At 37.7% G+C, this 17,165-nt stretch overlaps 1 protein-coding gene across 3 annotated transcripts in view; it reads right to left on the bottom strand.

Annotated features, from left to right (window-relative positions):
* The window catches only part of SCAF4 (SR-related CTD associated factor 4), a 47,081-nt gene that overhangs the window by 13,507 nt on the left and 16,409 nt on the right, over positions 1–17,165 (bottom strand). Inside the window, exons 6-17 of one of the 3 annotated variants that reach the window (XM_055703406.1) lie at positions 15,053–15,192; positions 14,333–14,509; positions 13,862–13,962; positions 13,317–13,364; positions 12,053–12,161; positions 11,531–11,698; positions 10,185–10,258; positions 7,762–7,952; positions 5,852–5,952; positions 4,865–4,978; positions 3,983–4,139; positions 2,269–2,423 (exon numbers count right to left, since the gene is read on the bottom strand). In XM_055703406.1, the coding sequence (XP_055559381.1) occupies positions 2,269–2,423; positions 3,983–4,139; positions 4,865–4,978; positions 5,852–5,952; positions 7,762–7,952; positions 10,185–10,258; positions 11,531–11,698; positions 12,053–12,161; positions 13,317–13,364; positions 13,862–13,962; positions 14,333–14,509; positions 15,053–15,192 (1,535 nt within the window). Of the gene's footprint in view, positions 1–2,268; positions 2,424–3,982; positions 4,140–4,864; positions 4,979–5,851; positions 5,953–7,761; positions 7,953–10,172; positions 10,259–11,530; positions 11,699–12,052; positions 12,162–13,316; positions 13,365–13,861; positions 13,963–14,332; positions 14,510–15,052; positions 15,193–17,165 lie in introns of all 3 variants that reach the window. The other 2 variants (XM_055703405.1, XM_055703407.1) reach the window with 2 other exon arrangements.

Below are 17,165 nucleotides of genomic sequence, written 5' to 3'. Positions count from 1 at the left end.
ATGAAGGGAGAGTTTTTTTACTTGGGAGGAGACTGTAGTGGAGAAAGGGCTGAGAAAGCACAACAAAAAGGAAGGTCAAGTGAGAGAAGAGAGTAAGTTACGGCAATTATGCAGGCAGAGCTGTTTGGGGTTATCTGTCAGGCAGGCCGATGCTTGACCACTGCAGTCTGAATGAGGACAATGCATAAAGCCTGTTCTGACACACCACACGCATGAAACCCGCTTCTCCAGAGGGACCAGGGTGGGCAGGGGCTTCCCATGGCTAACGGGGGAGCAGCCAGACCGACAGATCGAGCAACCTGGTATCACTGCACCGACGCCCATTCCAGGCTGGGCAGCATCAGCAGCACCCAGCACTCATAACAACCTCCCCACCTCTTACTGTCCCAAACACTGAAGCCAAATACAATTGCTTGTATCAGAGGACAAAAATACATCAGCTAATTAAAATGCGATGGTACTCTATGAAGTTACTTAAACAAAAGAAGTGGAATATAATGAGCTTTTTCCTTTAGGTATCGGGTCACATTTGCATGTTACAAACCATGTTACTCTTACCACTAACATGATCACAGCTGAACTTAATCTTACAAAAAACCCAAAAACTTTAAGTTTTAAGAACTACTTCTGAATTATTAAACTGTGGCAATTCTATGGCCAAAGAGGACAAAGGAATTGGTCAAGTATATAACAGCACAAAAAAGTTCATAGCAAAACCAAAGATGAAGACTGAACACAGTTTTCTGATCCTGGCCTGAATTTGTGGACACAAGTTTCTCTGGCATAGTAAAAAAATGAAGCTGATGAGGCTGAGACAAGCAATCAGCACATTCAATATATTCTGCAACTGGTTGGTTTTTTTCTTTACACTTTTGTTTTCAGCATGGATTTAAAGAAAATAAATAAAATCACTACTATTCAATACAGTTAATGGCTATTAAAACTCTCTGAAATTAGAAATTTGACTTATGTGTTCATTTACTAATAACATGTTACTGCATTTCAGGAATTCTCTGTCAAAATGACAAAAAATTCAACATATTATGTTCCCAAATCATATAATTGGCTAAATTAAATATATCTCCAAATAATTTAAGGTTTTGATCTTTTCTGAGCGTCTGCCATATTGTAGTTTGTAAATCACATTTTCTCAAGATGTAAAATAGTTTTATTCACACTTCCTCCCACTTGGGAAAAGGTGTGCTACTATTTTAACAGTGACAAGAAAGAAACTATTACTATAAAAGTAGTAATGCATCAGTCAATAAATAAAGCTAAAAGAAATACAGACTATAAAACACTGGAAAGAGTAATTACTATCACATGCTACTTAAACTAATGGTAAAATTTCAGAGTGCTCTTTTAGCCAATGAACATACAACATCAGCTTTGACTAAAGAACCATTGTAACAACAAAGGAAGAGTATGAAAATTTTTGTATTAAATTCCCAAAGGCTGTTCAAAGAGATTATACACAATATGAACAAACATGAAAGCAACGTGCACATTTCAGAAAGTCTACAGCTTAATTTAGGCAACAGAGAGGAAAATTAATTAGGAAAACACAAAAAAAATGCAATCATAGAACAGAGAGGATGCAATCCCGCCCATTAATAAAAAGAATCTACTGCAATAATTTATTCAGGAATGAGAGAACAGATATTAGAAGTACAGTCCTACAATACTTCAAATAAAGATCTGGGAGATACACATACGTTCGATCTAAATTAGCATTAGGAGCAGCAGCAAAATTTTGGAGCAAATCCTCCATCATTCCTACTAACCGCATGCTGACTCAGTTCCCAGTGCTGTTTCGGTACATGCAAACAACATCCCTTCTTTTCAGGGAAATCAAACCAGATGCTCTGCTCCTGCTGGGCAGAAAACACGCTCCAAACCCTAATGTGTTCGGCTTTTTTTCAAGTCTTCCATTGCCACTGTGACTTAGCAGAAAAGGAATGTTCTTCTATGACACTGTACTGCTTTTTTATACGAAGAAGCTAAAATAAAGGATTTCAGATGCATACTCAATTTATGTCACAGGAAAGTTATCTTTAGAAATTGACAGCATAGCCACTCTTCTAACAAGAGCATTTTTAACCAGGGACAGCATGACAAACATACACACACCCACACCCACAGTCCCATCAACCAGTTACCATTCACTGTATTTCCTCCCTCTCTTTAACTTACATACGGCCATACTGGAATATTACTTAAAGTAAGTTTTTGCTTAGGTATCCAGAGCAAATGAAAAGCAACTCTCACCTGTGGAGGAGGTACTGTTATTGGTGCAGGCATGGGAACAGGAATTGGAACAGGTAAAGCTTTAGGTATAGGTGAGACTGGTTCATTATGTGCCGCTTCTGCACCTCCATTTTGAGCTACTTCAATTTCAGACTTCTTGGGAATCCCCTTCCACTCTATTAAAAAAAAAAAAACCAACCCAAACATACATGTATCAGCTCAGTAGAAACAGACAAGTGGTGAAGTACTGCCATGTAAACTACCACGCTTTGTGAAGTTTACAAAAATGGCTTAAGAGAAAATATTCAGGTAACCAGAAACACAATGCTAAGAAGCATTTAAACATACTTCTGACAATAAAAATTCCAAATTATTTTAAACAGAATACTGCAAATCACCGAAACATAGCAAGTAAATTTATTCCTATCATTAGTCATTTAACAACTCTTTGCACTGACAGCATTTATATATGCTCGGGACTCTGAAACACAGTATGTAACAAAAACAGTAAGGCTGTTTTGGGACAAGCTTTTAACAGACTCATTCCATCGCTCTTGAGCAAGAAGGCAGGAGCTTTTTCACTAATTTGAGAAGTAATTTCTGAAAAAACAACGATTTCAAATCTTGAACAAGGAAAAGGAGACGACAATAATAAAGAATCACATTTTTACTTTAAACTCATTTTACTAAAGAAATATGGCTCCTATTGTTTATCAGAACTTCCTGGGAAAGACAGCTAAGCTGGAAAAAGTGATCAGTGAAGGGGCATTATGGGAAAAAGAAAACACTGAAAAGACTGGAACACATTGAGGTTATATTTAAAACTAGTTAGACATTCATTTAAAATACACACTTCAACTTATTTTTGTGTACTTATCCTGCAGAGATGCTACTATTTAGAATAACCACCACCTAATTAGGGCAACTTGGACAGAATGACAAAACCCTGAAATAATGTTTCAGTAACTAGACAGCACACCACACAATGGTTAAAACCAACACAGTAGTCTAGAGTACCAATTCAAAGGACTTAAGGCAATTTCATTTTTTAAGTTCTGCCTTTACTTAATATTACTTTTAAACCCACCAACAGCCAGCACACTAGCAACTGTATTATTGATCTGAAGACTGTAATTGATTTGAAGCTGATGATTATAACAGGTGTCATTTTCTTAATACCACCACAGAAGCCTGGTATTTTCACTGCTTACATACAAAATAACAAGAATGCTGTCAGGTCTCCATAAATACAAAACTTGCTAAAGGAACTGAAAATGTCAGAGGTGTAAAAACTATAGGCACTTGTTTTACAAATTATAAAGCTGCTGTCAGCTCACTTGCTGCACAAGTACTCTAAAAGCAGGTTCCTTTGCTAGGGGTGCCTCACACAACCTGGGAAGGGGGGCAGGGACCACACTGGCTCTGGGACTAACAAGTACAACACACTTGCATCTTGTATTATCATCAAGGGCAAACACCAGCACAGCTTACAAGTCACCTGATATCCAGGTGCATTTTTAGCTCAGCCTCTTGTAACACTGCTGCACAACTCCTGATGAGGGACTGTTGTCAACTGCTTACAAACGCTTTCCAATCTACAGGTACACGTGCTTGCATTTAGCCATTTCAAGGCTTTTATGTGCAACTCAGCCATGGAAGTCAGCCACACCAACTTCGGTACACCAGCACAAAGGACAATTTTTTAAAAGCATTTAAAGATGTAACAATACTTTACCTGGACAAAGAGTTTCATTGTCCAACATTCCTCCTTCACAGAAACTTTCAAGATCTTCAGGTTTCACTTTGTCCCATGGTATGTAAGTAACACCCAATTCTACATCCCAATACTGCTTGTAATCTGGCTTTATTCCTTTATTCAAAGCCCATGCAATCTTGGGGGGGAAGGAAATAGATGTAGTCAGTAAAATGCTTCCGTTTTAGTGGATTTCATATTTAATTCTCACAGAATACCATTACCATTTGAAGCTACAAATCAAAAAGAAAACTCTAGTTGAAACAGCAGGAAAAAGAGGTTAGTTACAAAACTCTGAAATAGGAGGGTTTTTTAAAGCAGACTTAGTTCTTACTTCCTGGCTTTACTCTTGTGTGCAATTTGTAAAAATGTATAAAGGCATCTTCTTCAAATGCTCCCCAGTCACTAAGATTAATCCTATTTCCCATCAGAGGACAGTGTCACTCTAACGCAATGTTCTATGAGAGGAAGAACTTCATTAATGAATGTGTTCTTCCTTATTTATTTTGTAGTATTATCTCTTTGTAAGATCACCATATATAATTAAACTTGGTTATAAGACAAATAACCAGCAACAAGAAAAACACAGTCACAGTCCACCATAATGTCTAAAAGGACACCGTTTTTCTTGGTTAAACAGCCTATTGTTGGCAACCCTTCAAGGAAACGGATACAAGTTCCACTAGTCACACTACAGAGCAGGAAGAATACTTACCAAGAAAAAAAGTGGTCCATACACATAAATTTACACAATACCATATCCAGAATATATAAAAGTCTAAAATACCCAAAAGTCTGTAACAGATGAAAAAGGATTACAGTAATTACAGTACTTTAGACCAGCTTGACATTTTCCAGAAGTACCTTTATAGATTTCTGATTGACTTTGAAGTTTCCTCGGCTCAGTTTTTGTAGGGCACGGTAAGCATCTTGTCTGTGAACCATGACAATATAGGCACATCCTCTAGGCGGTATCATCTGTTTGTATTTTAAGAAAAAAAATCAGGTTTGCTAACGAACAACATATAAGTGTTCAATTACAGTAAGCTGGAACATCAGCAGACACTTCAAAAAGGGCTATGGAAGTATGAAAGAGAATGTTAGTGTAAGAGGCTAAGATAGACAGTATCTTCTGGAAATACAAATTTCTAGTAAATTAAAAGCAACTTCTTATGTGGAAAGTTTTACACTCTCTTCCATGTGAGAATATGGAAAACTGTTGTATATTTCATGATTATTATCTGTAATGCATTTGAGAAAAAAACTTCTATGTTGTTTTACAAAATTTGGGAATAGGAAGAAAATTACAGTCGCTTTGTTTTGTTTGTTCAAATGATATTTTGCATCTACCGGAACAGCTATCATTTATATATAAAATCATCCTTAAATACTGCGAAGTGTAACAATACTTCTGTCATTTTAGCCATAAACATGGAGAAAAGAAACAAGCAAAACAAGAACACCAGCTGAGAGTCCACATTTCTATAATCAAACAAAATGGAGCAGACAAGAAACTCAGTAGCACAGTAATTCTGTACCCATCGCCTCAACAGCCCCTTCTCAGTGAATTCTCTCCAGAAAAACCATGATTTTTATGAAAACGGGATAATCTGCTGTATTACGCCCAAGAGCTTTTTTAAATTGCAAGAAACAAAAGCAACTGCCTTCTTGTTTTTCTACAAGCAGCCAAATGAATTGAGTATACACATTAGAAAACACAATCATATAGGAAATGAGAGCTCTTGACTCTTTTGAATGTATCAAACAAAAAGCTGTCATAAAAAAAGTCTGAAAAGATTTTTTGTAACCAAAGCATACCAAAGTAGCTTACACTGCACCATTTATACTTACGTTTATTGATTCAATTGGGCCAAACTCCTCCAAAAGACTTCCAACATCCTGTTGAGTTGTTCTTTTGTCAAGTTGTCCTACCCAAAGCGTAGTACTACAAACTGCAATCAGAGAGTTAACACAGGCTGTAAGACCACTTGGAAATACAAATTTCACAAGCCAGAATGTCAAAATAGTATTTAAAACAGTTATTCAAATGACAAAGCCAGCTAATATTAAAATATTTAGGAGTGTTTGACAGAAACCTCTTTTTCTTGGCTGGATCTGCATTAACAGTTAACCACAAACTACAGCGGAATCACTGTTAGAATGCACTCGCTAAGCAGCTCTCTAGTCAACTAACACTGAAATGACCTGCAAGGTCTAACGATCAGGAGCTCTGCAAATCATCGTAAGAAGGAAAAATACCCTTTGCTGCTAACAATGCTCCATGAAATATCCCAACACACACAGCGGGTATTTCACAACAAGGTAATTCCCTCTGCTTAGTATGAAATCCAAGCTACTAGCCACCATCGCAAGTTACAGACAGTCCTTACTGTCAAGATGATAGAGACACACCCACTACCAGTCAGATTTTCCTCCAGAACATGGTGACAATTCAACTACAATGAGCAACCAAACTTTTAACCTCTTCAGTGACCTATTCACTGCCACTTCTTTCTACAGTTAAGTGAAACAATTATTGACACGAGCTTTTTCTTTCAGGAAAGAGTAAACACGCTGATCTCACTTCATGCTTCAAGGTAATGAAACAGCAGATGAGCTCAAAGTATCACATTTGCTGAAGACTACTACAGCGACATTTAATACTTAACTGTTTTCCCCACCAAGTGATATAAACCTGCAAACCTAAAAAGTATTATGTGCTAGAATTTGGGAGAGATGCTGGCAAAAGCGTATCTTACACTGCTGCCAGTAAGCTTTTAATGAACAGCTGCTACGTCTTTGCAGTCCTTTTAAACCAATGGTACTGTCATTCACAAGGTTTTGGCTAGTTAAAACTCTTCGGATTTTGTCCCTCTCACATCAAAAACATGTTCTCATTTTGCTTGATGACTCCAGTGAAGATTTCACACTCCCCAGGAATAGTCAGAAGACACCTAATACGTTTTGTCTACAAAGACAGGCAAAGCCAGGATTATTTCAGAAATCCAGACATTAGCCTGTGTGTTTTCCAGGTCAAAGCTCCCCTTCAGGTTTGAGCCACATATAATGCTGACTCATTAGAAAAATCTTAATAATGTGCTCAACTTCTTGTTCCTCAAGCTGCTTTACTTTATATATCTCAAAAGAAGGAAAAGAAAAGCATGGTGTTTTCAGCTTTTTATTTTCTCATTTTACAGCCAAAATATTTCTGACCTGGAGATATTCCAAAAATGCCAAATTGTTACCGTGATTAAAGGAAGTACAGGGATGTGTGGTGAATTGGATTCTTACCAGCTTTATGACAGTTCAGAAAATAAATCAGAGTACAGTTTACTTTTATTCTGCATGGATGAATCTTGGAACCTGCATCAAGTAGCATTAAACTCAAGAAAAAGGAACACAAAAAATTTTTCAAAATCCCATGCATCAGGTTAACAGTTGTCTTCTGGCACATTCTAGGCAGATATTTACTGAAAGTAAGTGGACTTGTCAATACTGAGGTTTTTTAAAATGTCTAATAGACACAAGAAGCGTGTTTCTTCAACATTTACGGTTCATCTGAAATACCTGTTTGTCTTCTTAGTATTCCATTTTACATAGGTATAATATCTACTGTGTATCTTCAACTTCACAGAACTCTAAAATTCATTAAAGAAAATACTGGGCACAGACAAAAAAATTCCATCTATGAACGAGGAAGATGTTGAGCATCTGAAAAACGGTATTACAAGGATTTGCAGTTACATCAACAATGAACTTACCACTAACAGTTTCTGACTTGATCTGAGGAAGGCCCTTTGACCTGCGTTCTCTCTCCCTCTCACGTTCACGTCTTTCTTGTGACCGAGACTTAGGAGAGTGTCGGCGTCTATCCCTGGACCGAGATCGAGATCGACGATGACGTGATCTTCGAGATCGGGAGCCAGATCTTGAGCGTCTCCTTTTAGGCGACCTAGTTCAAACCAACAACCATTTATGTTCAATCTTTCTGACCCAGACATTGACAGATAACTATTTCAGGTATATACTTAAACCACGGCTCCTCAAACTTTTTAACCAGGGGGCCGGCGTGCAGATGCAGTGGCAGGCCGTCATCTGCGGCTGCTTGGTTCCCCCCGCCCCAACCCCCGGCCGGGGGGACAGGGGGGTCTGTAAATACCGGGGGCCGGACTGAAGGACCCTGGGGGGCTGTATCCGGCCTGCGGGCTGTAGTTTGAGGACCCCTGACTTAAATAATCAGGCAAGAGTTCAGTCAATAAAAAAAAAGAAGTAAGTCCAAGTTCATTCATATGCATTTAGAACTAGAATAAATTATTATAGTAGTTTATTAATGCAATCAAGGTGATTATTTTTCAATCTAAATTTCTTACCTTCTGTTAATTTTGTATTGAAGTTGACTATCAAAACTATGTCCATGTTAACAAAAAAATTTTCCATCTGCTTAAATGAGTAAAATGTTTATTGCTTTTACCAAAGAATGGTTAAAAAAAAGAGATTAACAATAAAATCCTACCACTGAAATGGTATTTTACAGCATGTTCAAGTTCTAAGCCACTCAAGGTCTGGAAGACAGTAAATCTTCAAAGAAGTCATATGCAACTTGGCAAAGATGACTCGTAACTAAGTAGTTAGCTTTGCTTTAACACTGGAGCCAGATTTGTTAGGTCAGCTGAGATGTGAAATACTGCCTCTGTGACAGGCAAAGTCACACAGCACACTGGATCAAAGATTTCTTCTTAAGAAAAGTGTCTTTAGAGCTGTCATGGTTTAACCCCAGCTGGCGACTAAGCAGCATGCAGCTGCTCACTCCCTTCCTCCACAGCGGGATGGGGGAGAAGATCAGAAGAGGAAGTGAGAAAACTCATGGGCTGAGATAAAGACAGTTTAACAGGTTAAGCAAAAGCCACACACACAAGCAAAGCCAAACAAGGAATTCATTCACCACTTCCCATGGGCAGGCAGGTGTTCAGCCGTCCCCAGGAAAGCCGGGCTCCATCATACCTAACAGTTACTTGGGAAGACAAATGCCGTAACACCAAACGTCCTCCCCCTTCCTTCTTCTTCCCCCAGCTTAGATACACTAAGCATGACATCATACGGCATGGAATATCCCGTTGGCTGGTTCAGGTCAGCTGTCCTGGCTGTGTCCCCTCCCTATTTATTGTGCCACTCCAGCCCTCTCACTGTCAGGGCCCCAGAAACTGGAAAGTCCTTGACTTACTAAACACATTACCTAGCAACAACTAAAAACATCGGGGTGTTTACCAATATTGTTCTCACACCAAATCCCAAACACACCCCTGCATCAGCTACTAAGAAGAAAATTAACTCTATCCCAGCTGAAACCGGGATGAGCACAAAATTAAACTATCATATTCTGCTTCCCTATCTTCTCAGTATTAACAGGCATGGAAGTTACTCTCTACCAGTAAGAGAGAACTGTATAGATACCCAATTTTCCTTAGAAGGTAGGCGACTTTCAGAAGTTCACAACTCTTGAATCACTAATCTGTTTCTCATTACCACTGCAGTGAAGTACACACAACATTTAGCCATATTTATACACAACTCTCCTCAGAGGTAAGAGATGGAAAGGGCCTCTCTTTCTCTCTTCCGGAAGCAGAATTCAAATAAAGCCCTGAACAGTTTTGATTTACTATGACATTTCACTAGTGTTGTCCATACAAAGAATAATAGGCAGTAATTTCCTGTAATTAACCTTCGGATTAAATTGAAATAAACTCTTGTGCTAAATGTGTCTTTTAGCATTTAATCATAGAATCCAACTTGTACAGCACAACTGGGTACGCAGAAGAAATGACCTCAAAGGAAGCATGCTGAGCAGGGCGCGCAAGAAGTCAACTCAAAACACAAGTAAGAGGACTGTGTCCTAAGGCACTGAAAACGAGCTCCACCACTAGCTCAGTGAGTTAGCACACCTCTCAGCTACTCACTGTCATCTCAGTTAGAAGTTACCACCCCCGCAGTAAATTTAGCAGCGCAGCAACAGATTCTCTGAGTTCCAGACAATCAGCATAACTCTCCTCAGCAATGATTCAGAATTAGTAAAGCATTTTCAAGTCTTTAGACATGACACATTTAAGTTCCCTATTTTAAAATCCAATACTTGATATAATACATATCCTCACTAGAAGAACTTTCACCAGTTTACCTTGATGCAGACCTAGATCTTGACTTTCTGTTGTCAGAAATGTGTCGTTTTCCCTCTTGAATAGGTGGCTGTTCCACTTCCATATCCTAAAATATTAAGTCGACTAGTTTAATGGGCGAGTAGCACATTTTATTTCATTTTATGCCTAAATTATGTAACAGCACTGTTTATATTGAATATTCACATATATGAAATTAAAATGTAACGCAACTCTCCTCTGAAGCTTCACTACTACTTTAGGGTGACTAACAGGGAGACAGTCCAGTATTAAATGAACTTAATACAACTACTACAAAAACATAATAAAACTGTTAGGCAAAATTCTCATTTTCAATTTGGAAATTACTGTTTTTGACATTCTAGTCAATTTCAGCACCACATATATCTGTACAGAATATTAATATATTCCCTTAAAGTCTGTCAGTGGATCTTGCTCTGTCATCAAATCACAGGCAAGTAAGGTCTGCTAGAAAACGTTTCTCCAAGATGTTACAGGAAACTACTCTAAGCCATATATATATAAGCACATTACAATACCGCATCAGTTGTCAAATTTATTGTAAGTCATCAAAACAATACAAAATGCAAGAACCTGCTTAAAATAAACCAACCCAAAGTTCAACAGAGCTCTTCCTTCCTACCCTAAATCCTCTATAGCTTCCCAATCCAGAACACACTGTGCCCTGCCTAAACTTTACATTGCCTTCACGATGCGACCATGTAAAGACACTAGGGTACCAACTCTACTTCTCTTTCTTGGAAAGAAAGAGGCAAATATATTCAACTTTTTATATATATACACACACAGAGGTCAACAGACTTGCTCTTTGATTTTCTCTTAATACCAGCTAGTTACTGAACCAATATCCTCCAAAATCCTTGGAACAAAAGAGAGCTGTTTACATAGACTTGGATTTTTTAAAAATGTTTACAGACTTCTGAGTGCATTTCTACTATATTGGCAATCTACTAGGCTGTTAAAATAGACTTTTCCAGATAGCTTCTCTCCAGAATGAGATTGCATTGTTAGATTCCATGGAACAAAATATACCTCAAGCATGATGGGGACAGGAAAGGGAGGATGAGGGAAAGTGAGAAGTGGAAGGACAAAATTCAATTTAAAGTAATTCACAAAAGTAGGTGTAAAGTATACATATACTGGTTTTGCTAGACTTCTGAAACACCAGACTTGCCGCATAGCACTGCGGCTATCCAGCTTTCTCTCACATGAGCTACTTTCACTGCCATCTCTGTCCACGCTTATCATGAAACCTCCTCCCCTGAACAAACTTTACACATCTGAGAAAGACATGTACTAGAGTACTTTAGTTAGTTTGTTTACTGCAAGGGGTCCTCACCTGCTGATGTGGTTTTTGCATGTGTGATTCACTCTGTACTGGAAAAGGAGACTGAAAGGTTTGCTGCACAGGTGCTGTTGGTGGAATCACAGGTTGAGCCATGGGTGGAAACTGCGGGGTAGGCAGGAGACCAAAACCTGGCATTTGTCCATTAGGAGGAAGTGGAACCTTTAGAAAAGAAAAACCACAAAAACTTCCAATTAGGTAAGAAAGTTACATTAGCTTTCCCAGTTTGTTAAAGTAAAACTGTATCTCTGCTCTGAAGTCATAATAAAAGACCAGAAGCACGAGAAGATTGAGAAAGATGAAGCAGGTCAAGTGTTTAAGTGTATAAAATAAAAATCTTGTTCTTCAAAGCTTGATGAGAACAGAACAAAAATATGATTGTTGGGAAAGTTTGAGTGCTAAGCCATACTCACTCTTCACCAATAGGAATACTACTTCCTTACTTCTGCATCAAAGAAAACAACAAAAGAGAAAACGTAACACAACAGAGGGTTCAAGGGAAAACCCTGAAGTTACCTGATGACGCATGGGATCCTGTTGTATTCCCATCATTCGCTGCTGAAAAGGATCCATGTTTGGGAGTTGAGGAAATACTGGCTGTTGCATACCTTCTCCTGGAAATCCACTAAAACAAGTAATAGTTTGGTGAGACAAGTCAGTATACACACAGATTTTTTTCTGCCTTTATTTTACATATTTCTATGTACATTTCCACATTCTTGCTTCAAATTTAGACAGAAAAGTTATCTTTATGATGATCCCATTTCCTCTCTAAAAAGTGAAAACACAGGAGAAAAAGTGGCTACCTTATCTTTACTCCACTGTAAGATTAGTCTCTTAACATTTAAAGAAATGTTACATCAAGGTTTAAGCCTCCCTTCTCCCTTTACTTATATGATCTTGCTAAAGACCTTGGTCTATGGAAATTTGTCATGAAGGTTGTCTGCCTCAGGTTGACTTTTTTTCTTTCCAGTTCCTCTTTTGGAAGCAAAAGTAGAAAGCCTTTTCCTCATGGCAAATAAACCGGCCATACTTTTGCTGGAAAAAAACTCTGGTTTGGGAAGAATTTAGGGCAGAGAAGAAAGGGATATGTATATCACACAAGGATTACAATAATGCCATTCACTTCCTGATTCAACACACAGAATGGACAGTGCTCAGGGAATTAATGAGGTCTGTGCAGTTAACAGAACCTGTTTACAGGATGCAGTTTGTGTAAGAAACTGAGCAGGATTTCAGGAAGATAAAGGAATTTCATAGTGATGTGAAACAGAACTTTGTAGTATTTTAAGACACAGGTGCCATACAATTCTTAGATGATTCCGGATAGACGGATTTTTCAAACAGTGGATTACTGATTTTGTGTGGCCAAAATGAGACTACTGGAATACAGTCTTCAGAGGCAACTTATACAACTGTAAGGTGGTAATAACAACAGAAGTTTTGAAGTGTTGCCCACAGAAGATAAACATGCTGAAAAGCCTAGTCCAGTGATCTCTGGCTGGGCATAGACAAGCAACGATGATGTTTGACCTACCTCATCCTTCTGTATGCCAGAATTTGATCTGTATTATATGGAAAATACTACCAATTCACTTAAAAGACATTTTAATTAACTAATATTTGTGGAACATTAAAGTGCTCAAGGTCATAAACACAGTAAGAAAGCTAATGACAAAGTTAGTGACTCGGTTTTTGAGAGCAGTGTTTGGATGGCATATACAGAAAGTAAGACATGGGGCCACATACTGAAGCAGGGAAAAAAGAAATATTGACTAACCCAGGTATTGAGCACCATCCAGCCTGTGCACTGAATGAGAGAGAAGTCCTGTGGAAAAAACTAGTATGTGATCATGTAATTTAAGACTTTATAATAACGCATATCAAAAGGGAAATAGGAGTCTGAGTTTGTTTGCGTGGGTATTTAATGTTTGAGAAAGTAAAGCTGCAAAGCCAAATTTAATTTTTTAAATAGTTAAAACTACCACTATGTTCGGAATAGCATCTTTTACCCAGCCAGCAAAGCAATCCAGCCGATTACTAACAATGCCCTGACATGCTCAGTTGTGCAATAAAAGTATGGAACTCATCTTGAAGCCAGAACTGAGTTTTTCTCTACAGAACACATTCCTCAATCAACGATACATGTCAAACCTACACCAGATCACCGAAGTAAAAAAACCAAAAAAACCCCAAACACCAGAAGTTGTTAACATTTTCTATTAACAGCTAAGCACTGAAATATCTTGGAATTTTAGTCAGCTTTCTAACCTAAGTATTTTTTACAACAAAGATTTGTTAATTTTATTTTGACACAAAACTTACAAAGCTGGCTGAGAAACTGAAGGAGAAGGAGCTGAATCTTCTTTCTTTGAATCTTCTACTGCTTCTGGTTCATCATCATAGTCAAATCGATCTAGCAGTTTCTGAAAGAAATTAACGTTGAACCAAATATTTTTTCTGTGTCTTATATAATTGGCAGACAAAATTTCCTTATTATTGGAATCCTACTATGTATCTAACAGCTCTGGAATTAAAAGACAAGGCTAGAATGAGGGGTGGAGGAAACATCTATATTCTAATACAGAAATAGAAACTTTCCAAAACCAGTTTTATTCAGCTTCAGAAAATGCAAAGGCTGTAAAAACAGGAAGTCAACCTCCAAATGGACCAAGAAAACCAGAATTCGCATCATTTTTCTCCTAACAAATGGAGGACAGACATTGAGGTATGCATCAAACAGTCTTCTGCTGAACTGAAAAAGTTAAACACAAAAGAAAACAAATTAAGACTTACTTTGTCAAATGATGTTTTTTGCTCAGGAAGTGGAAAAGCAGCTTTTTGTTCTGGTGGCTGTGCTGCTGTAGTTTTCAACTGAGCAGTAATAGCTTGAACCTGAGCCATCACAGTGTTATCTATGACCGGTGACTGGGGTTTTTGAGGCTGTTGAAAAGTCTGAAGAATTTGCTGAAGCTACAAAAAATATATAGTTTTAAGTATATATTCTTGTAGAAACACATAGTACTGAAGGAGGTGTAGGATATAAATTATACATCAAACCAGATTATGGCACAGGATAATCACCACCAACAACCTGACTGAACTATGGAGAACTTTCATCAAGACCAGATTTCACTTTTTACATACTTCAGTGGCAAAAATTCAGTAGATTCCAAGATTTCAGTATTCAGGCTTTTCGACACTGCAAACGTTTAAGTGAACCAAACAATAAAACTCAACGTTTTGTTTGATACATCCTGCCTGTTCTTGAAACTTTGTCACTGCATCAATTCAGAACTAATTATTTAGAAATAACTAACTGACTTTTCCTCAAATACCATAATTACTGGATAGAAGAGTCACAGATCATTCAAATGCTGACTTTAACAAGTTTTCCACCAAAGACCTTAGGGAGGCTTTTTGTTTTGCTTCAAATCAAGGATATTACTTCCATCATTTTTCCTCCCTCATTTAATGTAACTGATGTTAGAAGGGAACCAAATAGAAACAGGTTACCTGCTGTCCTTGCGTTGTTTGAAACAACTGAGCTACGGCTGCAAAGGCATCAGAACTGGGCAACTGTGGCACAGTAGGTACTGAGTTAGCAGTAACTTGAGGGGGCTCCGAAGGAACCTTTGCTGGAGGGGGAGGCGAACCTAGAGCGTTTCATAAGAATTGAAAAGGTGCTGTGTTACTGCAAAACATACATCTTAGTCTTCATTGCATACATCTACCTCTTCAAAACAAGTGTCTCTCTGCAACACCCTATTTAACCCAAAAAGTCCTATCTAAACTACCCCAATTGCAAATTCCATTCCTTTTGCCTTTAACTGCTCCATTCACTGCTTTCATCTGTGCATTATATACACTAAGAAAGAAAACAAAACAAAACAAAAAAGGCCTATCTGAAAGCCAGTCCAGCAGGGTATTTTAGATCACAACTCAATGTTTATAACTTTTCTAAAATTGTACAATTAAGAGAAAAACTATTACTCAAACAGTGATAAGAAACGCGTATCAATACACTTATAAGTTAGTTCCAGTTACAAAGTTCTGGACTCATTCCTTTGGATGAATATTTCAAATCAATCATCTAATGGTTCATTTTAAGAGCAACTGAGAAACTCAGTTTCTGCTTTCAGTAACTGAACTTTTTTGCTGATATGTGCGGTAATAATTGAAGGTTTTTAAAAATTATTTCACAGGCAACCCTTTTTCTTTGATAAGGTTTGTTCACATGCCACTTTTCCATAGGCACAAGCCAAACCTGCATCTGACAGATAAATCCTCCTACAACAAAAATAATTTTTATTAATTCTTCCAGGAAAAGACTCCCATTTCCGCTGAGCTTTACTAAAACTGAGACTCCACTTTAAGACATGCTATTAGCTTCATCTACACTTACAGTTTTCCTATTCTCTTTGCCTTAGATTACAATGCTATTCTTTTAATAAACATCTTGCCAGTACAAAGTGCATTAGCATTAATACCATCAGTTCCTACATGCTGTGAGCAAGTAACTATTCTTTAGCAAATATATTTTAATGGACTACTGTAAAACTGTACAAGGAGAGACAGTAAAAAACCCCAGATATTTTTTAGTTTGATAGGCTACGCAAATGTTTGCCTTACAACATCAACTTCTTTAAAGTCATTCATCTGTTTGCAGTTTAAATAACTGCAGTGTTGACATGCAGCAAGAAGACAAACATGGTGAATATTATTTTCCCAGAAGTCAGATGCTACATAAAAACACTGCAAAAAAAATACGTGATTGTTTTTAAATATAAATTAACTCCCAAATTATTTCCTGTATATATTCAGAAGGATATTTACTTGCTTAAGGGAGAAAATTTGCATTTCTCTCTCTCTGTCTTTTTGGCTAAACAGACTTTGTAGCATTATGAGCTAAACAGATTCTAGTTCACATAATGCATTAATGTATTTATTATTATTCATTAGCATATTTATTTCAGGGCCAAATTATCCCCTCCAGTGCATCTGAATAATCTCGCTGAAATCAGTAATTCTGTACATGAAATTCTATGCAGAAGGCAGCCAACCTGTTAGCTACTAGTGATGAGACAGAGATGGAAAAACCGCATTATAATGAAATGGTATAGCCACCAGTCTGCACCCAAGCTCAGATGCTAAGACCTTTCTTCCCCTTGTCCTGCCACGGTTATAAAACACATCAATAAGATATGCTTTGAAACACCACTGGGGATGATTTGATTCATGCAACTGTGCATCGTTATTTTTTTGTCACCACACCTCCCTCACTCGATTACATTTTTTGCCAGTCCTGCTCTAACATAAGGAGGTTACCAAAGCTGAGCCTGACTATACTGAGTGCAAACTAAAAAAGAAGACCCTTCAGAGAAAACCAAAATTGTGGTATGTATATTCTCATCCACAATTCAGTAATCTCACTACCAGCTTTTTATGTGGCATAAAATAAGTCAGTGAAGATTTTGTGGGCAGGCCATCATTACTTCACTCTTTAGGTCAGTGGTTTTCAACCAGAAGCCCGTGTAAAAGCCTACTGCCAGGCATAATTTCACTGTTTAAGAACTTTGATTTGGAACACCAACTAAAATATTTTGGGACTGCACAGTGAAAAAGACTG

The sequence above is a fragment of the Falco cherrug genome, chromosome 2, assembly GCF_023634085.1.
Source record: "Falco cherrug isolate bFalChe1 chromosome 2, bFalChe1.pri, whole genome shotgun sequence".
In the NCBI taxonomy this organism is placed as follows: Eukaryota; Metazoa; Chordata; class Aves; order Falconiformes; family Falconidae; genus Falco; species Falco cherrug.
The sequence above is the reverse complement of the archived record's forward strand: the minus strand, read 5'-3'. Positions and strand labels throughout refer to the sequence as shown.